The sequence below is a fragment of the Mchenga conophoros genome, linkage group LG3, assembly GCF_057382185.1.
Source record: "Mchenga conophoros isolate Kocher_MC1m ecotype Shallow Benthic linkage group LG3, M_conophoros_male_GT1.1, whole genome shotgun sequence".
Lineage (NCBI taxonomy): Eukaryota > Metazoa > Chordata > Actinopteri > Cichliformes > Cichlidae > Mchenga > Mchenga conophoros.
This window is the reverse complement of record NC_140528.1, coordinates 28,285,286-28,296,961: the sequence shown is the minus strand read 5'-3', so window position 1 is coordinate 28,296,961 and position 11,676 is coordinate 28,285,286. Positions and strand designations below refer to the sequence as shown.

At 44.1% G+C, this 11,676-nt stretch overlaps 1 protein-coding gene across 1 annotated transcript in view; it reads left to right on the top strand.

Moving 5' to 3' along the window:
- Positions 1–256: 256 nt before the first annotated feature.
- The window catches only part of LOC146577980 (alpha-2-macroglobulin-like), a 32,526-nt gene continuing 21,106 nt past the window's right edge, over positions 257–11,676 (top strand). Inside the window, exons 1-8 of the mRNA XM_085256120.1 lie at positions 257–412; positions 492–672; positions 770–923; positions 5,074–5,126; positions 5,230–5,250; positions 9,510–9,675; positions 9,750–9,834; positions 9,931–10,081. Coding sequence (XP_085112246.1) covers positions 333–412; positions 492–672; positions 770–923; positions 5,074–5,126; positions 5,230–5,250; positions 9,510–9,675; positions 9,750–9,834; positions 9,931–10,081 — 891 coding nt within the window. The 5' untranslated portion in view covers positions 257–332. The remainder of the gene's footprint in view (positions 413–491; positions 673–769; positions 924–5,073; positions 5,127–5,229; positions 5,251–9,509; positions 9,676–9,749; positions 9,835–9,930; positions 10,082–11,676) is intronic.

The following is an 11,676-nucleotide window of genomic DNA, read 5'->3' as shown; positions in this document are numbered from 1 at the left end:
ATCCCAGCACTGGTGTTAAGACAAACATGGACACATACAGAATAGAAATAATATTTTGTAACAGCCGAATTAAACTCTGAGCTGATTTAGAAACATCACCTCGGAGCACTGTATGTTACTGTAATATTTTACACTGAATGACAAACTTTACTGTTGTCTATAGTTTAGTGTTCAGTGCTGAAAGCAGGATTGGGATTTTATAAATGTGTAAGTGATTGACTTTGTGGAGATCAGAGTACATGAGTGCGTTTTAAACACGTGGCTGTTACGTGGGTGGGGACGATCAGCCAATATTTAGCCGAAGCTGACACTGAGAACGATCACAACCAGTCATGGACCGTCTCTGGATCCTGAGCTGCACTCTGTGTGTCCTCCTGAGCTGGATACGTGTGGATCAAACGGTGGCTGAACCGTGAGTTTGTCTTCAGCGTGTTTTTGTCTGTGTGAGTTGTTCACTGCAGTAACTGCTGTATGTGTGATGCTGTATGCAGCCAGTACCTGGTGGCCATTCCTGCAGTTATTGAAGCTGGAGCTGAGGCCAAATTCTGTGCAACTCTCCGACAGCCCAGTGGGACTCTGGTCATGACTGTCACTTTGATGTCCCGAGAGAAGAACACAACCTTATTCACGCATACGTCAAATGAGGCCTTTCAAACCTGTGTTCAGTTTGAGGTTGGCAACCAGCACTTTCACACACAAAGTGTGTTTGTTAGTTGTTATCGTAAGCATTATTGGCTTTAATGACTATCTAAATATCCCACTGTCTCAGGCTCCTTTGGTACAAAAGGAGGTGCAACATTTTCAGGTGGAGGTACGAGGAGACACATTTTACTCCAAACAAGTCAGAAAAGTGATGATCCGAGCGTCTGATACCTTCACATTCATCCAAACAGACAAACCCATCTACCTCCCTGGACAAAAAGGTAACAATGTGATGTTACGTTATATAAGACATGTAGTTCATTCAAATTCCATCATCATGAGCCAGCTGCTCCACCATCTCCAATTTGTGTAACAAGTTTTATGGTCCAAAATTTGGACACACATGCAATGATTGATGTGAAAGTTGTGCTTCATTTAGCAAATGCTTTTCAAGATATTTAATACGGTCCATCGACCGAAATATTTGTTCGCACTTTGAAATCTGAGTCCATCTTTGAATATAACTATTTTAAAAATTCACAGTAATGCAAAATAAAACATGCAGAATACTCAGAGTGCATGACTCCCCCCAAAGGGCAAAGTCCATATTATATCACTCAGACATGATTTATTGTTTGTACCATCTGTCCCCGATTAGAGTCAAATTCATTTTATGTGAAAGTTTAATGGTTTTATCCTTAATAGTTTTATTGTTCACAATTAAATTATGTTCAAACATGGAATTTAAAGCACCAAAGTGGAGGGCCACGGGTGCCAAAATGTATGAAACACATAATTAGACAATAAATGAAATGTCTTGTCAATTAAAATATAAATTAGTGATACCAATTCAATTTAAATAAATTATATATATATATATATATATATATATATATATATATATATATATATATATATATATATATATATATATATATATTAGGGGTGCAACAATACCTGTATCGATATTGAACCGTTCGATACAGTGCTTTCGGTTCGGTACGCATATGTATCGAACAATACAAAATTTCAATTTATTTTATCAACTTTTCTTCTGAGGACGCTGTCTGTGTTGAGAGCTCAGTGGATCTGCGCTCGACAGTGCAGCCTAGGTGGAGTAGTCGAACGCGGTAGGTCGTTAACAGAGATTTGCCGTGTTGTGGCTTTAACGTCATTTCAGATTAATGCTGACAGCACTAGTGGGAACACAACGAATATGACTGCACATTTACGCCGACATCATCCTAGTGCAAAGACAAGTGGAAGCAGACAAAAACAACAAGCACGCATGCTACAAACTTTACCCGAGTCATTTAGACATCTTGGCATACAGCTTGATGTCATCCATGTACAGGAGGTGGCTGACAACTGCTCTGTTCCGTAGTCGGTATCCGTAGCCAGTCTTGTTAATGATCTCACTGAGGGGGTTCAGGCCTATGCAGAACAGCAGTGGGGACAGAGCATCTCCTTGGTAGATCCCGCACTTGATGGTGACTTGTGCTTTGGGCTTGGAGTTGGCCTCAAGTGTTGTACGCCATATCCCCATTGAGTTCCTGATGAAGGCTCTTAGGGTCCTGTTGATCTTGTACAATTCTAAGCATTCCAGTATCCAGCTGTGGGGCATTGAGTCATAGGCCTTCTTGTAATCAATCCAGGCAGTGCACAGGTTGGTCAGTCTGGTCTTGCAGTCTCGGCTGACTGTTCTGTCTACCAGTAGCTGGTGTTTTGCGCCTCTGGTATTCTTGCCAATCCCTTTCTGTGTCCCGCTCATGTATTGACCCATGTGCCTGTTCATCTTAGCCGATATGATGCCTGATAGGAGCTTCCATGTAGTACTGAGGCAGGTTATTGGTCGGTAGTTGGAGGGGACCGGTCCCTTCTTGGGGTCCTTGGGGATCAGGACCGTCCGGCCTTCAGTTAGCCATTCCGGGTGTCTCTCGTTAACTAGCAGCTGGTTCATTTGTGCTGCCAGACGCTCGTGGAGTGCAATCAGCTTCTTCAGCCAGTAGGCGTGAACCATGTCGGGCCCTGGTGCTGTCCAACTCTTCATACTGGAGACCCTTTCTTGGATATCTGCCACTGTGATGGTTACTGGACCCTGTTCAGGGAGGTCGCTGTGGTCTGCCCTCAGATCCTCTAGCCACTGAGCATTGCCGTTATGGGTTGCATCCTTCTCCCATATGCTCTTCCAGTATTGCTCCGTCTCCAGCCTTGGTGGTGCTGTTCTCTTATTGTTCCCTTGCCACTGAGAGTACACCTTTGCTGGTTCTGTGGAGAACAGCTGGTTTATTCTCCTGCCTTCTATCTCTCTGGTGTACCTCCTCAAGCGGCTGGCCAAGGCTGTGAGTCTTTGCTTGGCAGTTTCCAAGGCCTCAGGTATGGACAGCTTGCTGTATTTCTTATGCACCTTCTTTGTCACACCTTTCTGCAACTCCGTTAGTTGGCTAACCTCCCTCCGTGCTACTTTGATCTTGCCCTCTAGCCTCCTTCTCCATGGAGGGTACTGCCCCTTGTGGCTGTTCAACTTGTAGCCAAGCATCTCACTGATCGTATTGTAGATCAGCTTGTTAGTGTTGGTAATCATGGTTGTAGGTATCGTCCGTAGTGCTGCATTAACATCATCTAGCAGACCTTCTGGAGGTACTTCACGTAATCTTGGTAACCAAGGTTTCAAGCTTGGCCATGATCCTATTTTTTAGGTCAGTTCCTCTCGCACTCAACGATCCTTCTCCTATCGCACTTGGGGCTATGTACCCAATCTCGGGTGGGGGTGACCTGGCGTCCTGACTCCTCCTTGCCGTAGCATTTGTGTTGAGCTGTGAGAGCAGTCCCTTCTTTCGAATGTTGGAACACTGAGCTACTAGTTGTTTCGCCGTCATTGTGGATGTTGGGTATCGAAGAATCCATAGGTACCTCATTCTATTCGTGTAGCCCATTCCGCCAAGGTTACTTGCGTAGTAGCATTCCAACAACGCCCTGTTTTCGTCTCTTGCCCACCGATGCCTTCTTGTTCCAGTAGCCCACTTGTCATCAGGGTGCCCTGGTTCCTCAACACCTGACGTGGACCTTGTTGATCCGGGCGACGTCCGAGCCGGCATGCCTTCATATTTATCTGTCTCGCTCATGTCTGCAGTAGGCTCGCTTAGGATAGGGGGTCTAGCCTTAGGACCCTTACTGGATACAGACGCCCCAGGCAGGAATCGAACTTGCGATCCTCTGCTCCAAAGGCGTGTAGTCTAAAAAAAAATATATATATATATATATATACACATATATATACACACACACATATATATATATATATATATATATATATATATATATATATATGTATATACATTAATTAAATATCAGTGATTTCATTTAAATAATGTAATAAGTTATTTGAATGATCTCAAAAAGTTTCTTTTCATCTGGATGTTTTCAGTGGGGAAACCCTGAACCAGTGACTTTGTTTTGTTCCAGCCAGGGTGCGATACCAGAGCTCTGCTTTGCACTTCTTCCATGTAGCGAACGGCAGATTGTTCCTTCAGTGGGCTGGTTTCAGTCATTATGCAAATGTACTGTTTATAAGATTGGGGAAACTTGCAGTCAGCTGAGATTGAAGAAGTCACCTGGATCAATTTCTCCACTGAAAACGTCCAGATGAACAGAATCAACTTTTGGAGATTTACTTACCTGGATAATTGAGCGTACACCAACACACATTTAGGTTTTTATTTCTGATTTCCAGTTTCCAGCACATATTTAATGATCTTTTTATATATTCAATTCATTTTTTCTCATTTTGATTATTTACAAGGATAGTTAATTATTTCATTGTCCAATTATTGGTTTTCAATTTAATTAATTATTTTGTGTTCATTAATCAGTTTTATCTGTCACCCATCAAACTCAGGGACACAGACAATTTAATGCTTTGGCCGGGTGTCTGTTTATTTAGTGTGCCCTGCTTAATGCACACAGCCATTCGGACCTGATGGAGCTACACCACAAGAAATATTTTAAAATACTTGCCGTGTCACCAAATATGATTTTATTATTTTTATGTAGTGCAACCTTCAAGCATTTGGTCGGTCTGTCCACATAACCACCAATTCATATCAGTCCCTTATCTGAGATCTGTATTGACTTGCTGTGTAGGGTAAAAATCAGATGTTGTGTTTGTTGATAAGCTGCAGTGACAGATCACGATGCACTGCAGCACAGCAACCATGAAATATTTAATTGAAAATTGAAACTCAAAATACATAATTTAATTAATAATAAAATTGTTTAGATATTTAATTAATTATTTCCATTTTAATTAGTAATGTAATTAAGTGTTTATTTTGTTAATTTTAGCAGTCATGGCCCCAACCCTAATGGACCTTTGTTTTAAAGTATAAGGAGAGAAACAGAGACACAATCTCTTTAAAATTTTTCTCACAGTGAATTTCAGAGTCGTTGCGATGGATAATAAGATGCGACCGGCCAATCAGCTGGTGAGTTTTTGAACAGTGTTATTAATGATGCTGTTTAGAATTGAGATGCAGTGATTTACACAACAATTTCTTAACTCCACCTGTCTTTGGTTCTTTCTTTCAGTATGATGTCATTGAACTTCAGGTAAGAGAATATCTCCAGAAAAGGTTTTTTTACTTCTGCTGTAAATGCATCAACACAATGCTGAACACATGGAGTCAGACTTGATTGTTCCCTGCTCACTGCTTATGTACACACTGCTTCTGCAGTATTACTCCAGGTCACTGACAGTTTCAAAACTGGACAAATTGGGTTGCATATATACAGAGGTGGGTCGAGTATCCAAAAATGTTATTCAAGTAAGAGTAGCATTACTTTAAAATATTATTAAGTAAAAGTGAAAAGTAGTGTTCAAAAAAATACACCAGAGAGATTGCTGCCAGCGCTCGTAGGGTCAGGTGCAGCTGCCATTCCAGCCAGTCTTTAAGCCTGTATAATGATATTGACAACAAAGAGTTGTACTGGTCTTACAGCCAACAGGAAAATGTCCAGAATGCCAGATTACCAGTCAAGCCCTGCTGTCACCACAACTTTGCACTGCCAGTAAAGTTAGAAAGCTAGCTCCCTGTGACTCATAGCTGACAATGGCCTTACCAGCTTATTATTCCTTTCATTGGTATTATAGAAAATGAACAAATAAACAAATGTTCAAAATAATTATTGTGTTTTTACACCTGCCTTTTCATTGGCATTGTTGTCATTTTAGAGGCAAGGGAAACGATATATATATATATATATATATAAAAAAACACCCAGCACGCCCCTGCGGGCGGTTTATCCTTCAAGCTCGGGTCCTCTACCAGAGGCCTGGGAGCTTGAGGGTCCTGCGCAGTATCTTAACTGTTCCCAGGACTGCGCTCTTCTGGACAGAGATCTCCGATGTTATTCCCGGGATCTGCTGGAGCCACTTGCCTAGCTTGGGAGTCACCGCACCTAGTGCTCCGATTACCACGGGGACCACCATTACCTTCACCCTCCACATCCTCTCGAGCTCTTCTCTGAGCCCTTGGTATTTCTCCAGCTTCTCGTGTTCCTTCTTCCTGATATTGCTGTCATTCGGAACCGCTACATCGATCACTACGGCCGTCTTCTTCTGTTTGTCTACCACCACTATGTCCGGTTGGTTAGCCACCACCATTTTGTCCGTCTGTATCTGGAAGTCCCACAGGATCTTAGCTCGGTCATTCTCCACCACCCTTGGGGGCATCTCCCATTTTGACCACGGGACTTCCAGGTTATACTCGGCACAGATGTTCCTGTACACTATGCCGGCCACTTGGTTATGGCGTTCCATGTATGCCTTGCCTGCTAGCATCTTGCACCCTGCTGTTATGTGCTGGATTGTCTCTGGGGCATCTTTACACAGCCTGCACCTGGGGTCTTGCCTGGTGTGATAGACCCCAGCCTCTATGGATCTTGTACTCAGAGCTTGTTCTTGTGCTGCCATGATTAGTGCCTCTGTGCTGTCTTTCAGTCCAGCTTTGTCCAGCCACTGGTAGGATTTCTGGATATCAGCCACCTCCTCTATCTGCCGGTGGTACATACCGTGCAGGGGCCTGTCCTTCCATGATGGTTCCTCGTCTCCCTCCTCTTTCTTGGGTTTCTGCTGCCTGAGGTATTCACTGAGCACTCGGTCAGTTGGGGCCATCTTCCCAATGTATTCGTGGATGTTCGTTGTTTCATCCTGGACTGTGGTGCTGACACTCACCAGTCCCCGGCCCCCTTCCTTCTGCTTAGCGTACAGCCTCAGGGTGCTGGACTTGGGGTGAAACCCTCCATGCATGGTAAGGAGCTTTCTTGTCTTTATGTCAGTGGCTTCGATCTCCTCCTTTGGCCAGCCTATTACCCCAGCAGGGTACCTGATCACGGGCAGGGCGTACGTGTTGATGGCCCGGATCTTGTTCTTACCATTCAGCTGACTCCTCAGGACTTGCCTGACCCTCTGCAGGTACTTGGTGGTTGCAGCCTTTCTAGCGGCCTCTTCATGGTTCCCATTTGCCTGCGGGATCCCCAGGTACTTGTAACTGTCCTTTATGTCTGCAATGTTGCCTTCTGGTAGTTCAATCCCCTCAGTTCTGACTACCTTCCCTCTCTTTGTTACCATCCGACTACACTTCTCCAGTCCGAACGACATTCCAATGTCATTGCTGTATAGCCTGGTAGTGTGGATCAGTGAATCGATGTCTCGTTCACTCTTGGCATACAGCTTGATGTCATCCATGTACAGGAGGTGGCTGACAACTGCTCCATTCCGTAGTCGGTATCTGTAGCCAGTCTTGTTAATGATCTCACTGAGGGGGTTCAGGCCTATGCAGAACAGCAGTGGGGACAGAGCATCTCCTTGGTAGATCCCACACTTGATGGTGACTTGTGCTATGGGCTTGGAGTTGGCCTCTAGTGTTGTACGCCACATCCCCATTGAGTTCCTGATGAAGGCTCTTAGTGTCATGGTCCTGAGTCTGAGGACTCAGTGTTTTGTGTTTCCTTATGCTTTTGTTCATTCCGAGTGTGTATTCTGTTGTGATTTTGCCATTTGTTAGGTTTCTGTTCTTTGCCTGCCTGCTCCCACTTCTCTGTGTTCCCTCTGTCTGTCCATGGTGTTATTGTGTCTGCCCATTATGTCTAAGTTCTCCCCGTGCTCTCTCTTCCCCCTGTGTGCCCTCTATGTATTTATGAGCCCTCGTCCCCTTTCGTGTTTATTCCATGTCTCCCCTGCCTGTTACGTTGGTGTTCTACTCGTGCTCTCTCTCCTCCTGTACTTCCTGTTTCACCTCTCCCGTCAGTGCTCAGTTCACCCCGCCCTGTCTCGTTATGATTATCAGTGTCACCTGTGTTCCCCGTGTGTTCCCACTTCCCTCGTTAACCCTCTGTGTATTTCTGTCTGCGTCTCCCTCTGTTCAGTGTGACGTCGTCCCTCATGTTGTGTGGATCTCCCTGTGTCTCTGCGTATGTTAGTTTACTTTTCCCAGTTTAGTTTTGTATTTCCTATGTTCTGCCACTCCAGCATTAAAGCTGTGATTTTGAGTTCATCCCCGTGTCTGTGAGTTTTGCGTTTGGGTCCTCCTCCTGCCTGCCACACAGCCGAGCCTTGACACTTAGGGTCCCATTGATCTTGTACAATTCTAAGCATTCCAGTATCTAGCTTTGGGGCATTGAGTCATAGGCCTTCTTGTAATCAATCCAGGCAGTGCACAGGTTGGTCAGTCTGGTCTTGCAGTCTCGGCTGACTGTTCTGTCTACCAGTAGCTGGTGTTTTGCGCCTCTGGTATTCTTGCCAATTCCTTTCTGTGTCCCACTCATGTATTGACCCATGTGCCTGTTCATCTTAGCCGATATGATGCCTGACAGGAGCTTCCATGTAGTACTGAGGCAGGTTATTGGTCGGTAGTTGGAGGGGACCGGTCCCTTCTTGGGGTCCTTGGGGATCAGGACCGTCCGACCTTCGGTTAGCCATTCCGGGTGTCTCTCGTTAACTAGCAGCTGGTTCATTTGTGCTGCCAGACGCTCATGGAGTGCAGTCAGCTTCTTCAGCCAGTAGGCGTGAACCATGTCGGGCCCTGGTGCTGTCCAACTCTTCATACTGGAGACCCTTTCTTGGATATCTGCCACTGTGATGGTTACTGGACCCTGTTCAGGGAGGTCGCTGTGGTCTGCCCTCAGATCCACTAGCCACTGAGCATTGCCGTTATGGGTTGCGTCCTTCTCCCATATGCTCTTCCAGTATTGCTCCGTCTCCAGCCTTGGTGGTGCTGTTCTCTTATTGTTCCCTTGCCACTGAGAGTACACCTTTGCTGGTTCTGTGGAGAACAGCTGGTTTATTCTCCTGCCTTCTATCTCTCTAGTGTACCTCCTCAAGCGGGTGGCCAAGGCTGTGAGTCTTTGCTTGGCAGTTTCCAAGGCCTCAGGTATGGACAGTTTGCTGTATTTCTTATGCACCTTCTTTGTCGCACCTTTCTGCAACTCCGTTAGTTGGCTAACCTCCCTCCGTGCTACTTTGATCTTGCCCTCTAGCCTCCTTCTCCATGGAGGGTACTGCCCCTTGTGGCTGTTCAACTTGTAGCCAAGCATCTCACTGATCACTGCTGCCGTATTGTAGATCAGCTTGTTAGTGTTGGTAATCGTGGTTGTAGGTATTGTCCGTAATGCTGCATTAACATCATCCAGCAGACCTTCTGAGTGTACTTCATCTACACTACACTAATCTTGGTAACTGGCTACGGGGGATCCAGGTTTCAAGCTATACCTCGTCAATCTCTAGCTGTGAGAGCAGTCCTTTCTTTCGAATGTTGGAACACTGAGCTACTACTATGTGTAGTAGCTGTCACTGTCACTTGATTTAACAGGATCCTCACAGTAACAGGATTGGACAGTGGCTAAATGAAACATCCAATAGCAGAATACTGCAGCTTTCTTACTCCTTGGACGCTGAGGCCCCTGAGGGACCGTACCAGATCATTGTGTCAATGGGTGAGAGGAAAATATCTCACAACTTCAAAGTGGAGAAATATGGTAAGTCAGTCTTATTTATTCTTAAATTCTTTGTTGTAATGGAGTGCAAATGCTGACATTCATATTTCCCCCAGTTTTACCCAAATTTGATGTGACAGTAAATATATCTGAAGAAGTGAGTATTGGGCAAGAAGACGTTGAAGCTAAAGTGTGTGCAAAGTAAGGAAAAGTTCTTTCAGGACAAATTATGTGTTGTAAAATCTGGAGTTTGGAGAGCAAATGACTCATAATGTTTACTTATTTTTCTTAAAACAGGTACACGTATGGACAGCCTGTACCAGGACGTGTTACAGTCAATGTGTGCAGACCTATTAATTTGTATAGAGGTTTTGGTATATCGTCGCACGATTACGATCTTTTGGCCCTATTGCAGATGGGTGGCTCCTGCCACACAGAGACAAAGCAGGTACAGTTATGGCTTCATTTCTCTTTTATTCCCTGATACTTTGGGTACATTCAGGCCACTGCATTAGCATTACGGCACACGGGTTGCCTGCTGTACTCAGTTAAGCTGGCGCCGTGTGTCCTCTTTACTTTTTTTCACTACAGTTTCATTGTCTCATATGTCACATACTGGGTTATGTGCCTTCATTGAGCCGTGAGCTAAGGCAAGTGGTGTGTTTCATTATGTCTGACACACAAGAGAATACAATTTCAGACTGTTACACTGACACAAGCAGAATGAATAGCTACAGGGTTTACTGAAACATGCAAACACAAATAGAAATACAGCCTGAAGTCTCTCAGGCAAGCTTCCATGAGTTCAAACCCCATTGTTAGATTCAAAGAAGGACATGGGAATAAAGGATGTGCTTTTGCAACAGGCTGCTCAACAATGTGATACAAGTTCAAACTGGTTGTCTGCTAAGTTGTCTGTTATGTGTAGAAACAATAATCCCTTGAGGCAGGTGTCCTTGTTGTGCTTGGATGGTTCATAGGTCAACATAAAGTACCTGATGCAAATAAAGGAATGAAAGAAAAAAAGCTTTCTCTAGAAATGATCAGGTATGGGGACTGAACTGGAAATGAATGTAAAAGCAGCCAAAGTCTAAACAAAAACTGCTCAAGCAGGAAGAAATTAACAAAGTTTGGCTCTTTGGAATCCAACAAACAAAAAAAAGGGTGGTTGGGTGAAGATTTTTTTCACAGTACTGTATAACATATATATGGTAGTACTGAGATTTTGAGGATGTAAATGAGATGCTGCTGGGAAATTTAAACGATACAGTGGTTTTGTGAGGTGATACCATCATACTGCTATACAGGCCCAGCTCGACAGGATGTTTGGGATGTTGTGGAGGATACAGCGTCTGTTTTTTCCAAAAAGAATTTCAGATTTCGATTCATCTGAGCACAGAGCAGTGTTTGTCGTTTTAAATGAGCTTTTGCCCAGAATAGAATGCAGCGTTTCCAGTTCGCATTCACATTTGACTTTTGAACTTTGTGCGCAGATATTGATTTGTGGAAGTGCTCCTGAGGCCATGCAGTGATCTGAGTGGCAGAATGATGACAGTTTTTCATGCATTGCTGCCCAAGGACCTGGAGACTGCATCTGATAGTGGATTTCAGCCTTATCCTTTGCATGTTTTGATGACATTGTGCGCTGCAGATGATGAGATATTCCCCGTCTTGATAATTTTACATTAATGAAATTATTCTGTCATTGTTCTACAATTTGTAGACACAGTCTGTTGCAGATTTGTAAACCTCCGCCCGTCTGTATTTGTGAGAAACTCTGTCTCTCTATGATGATCTTTTTATACACGTTTATCTGAATGATCTGTTGCCAGGTAACATAATCAGTTGCAAAATGTTCCTTCAGCTGTTTATGTTTAGTACAACTGACCCCTCCAGACTTTTGTCCCCCCACCCTGCATTTTTAAACCATATTGCTTTCATCAAATTCTAAATGAGCTCAAGTCTTTCATGACTCCTCTCTAGTTTGAACATTTAATATATTTTATAGATTCGATTGTGAATGAGATTTGATTCTAATTTTGG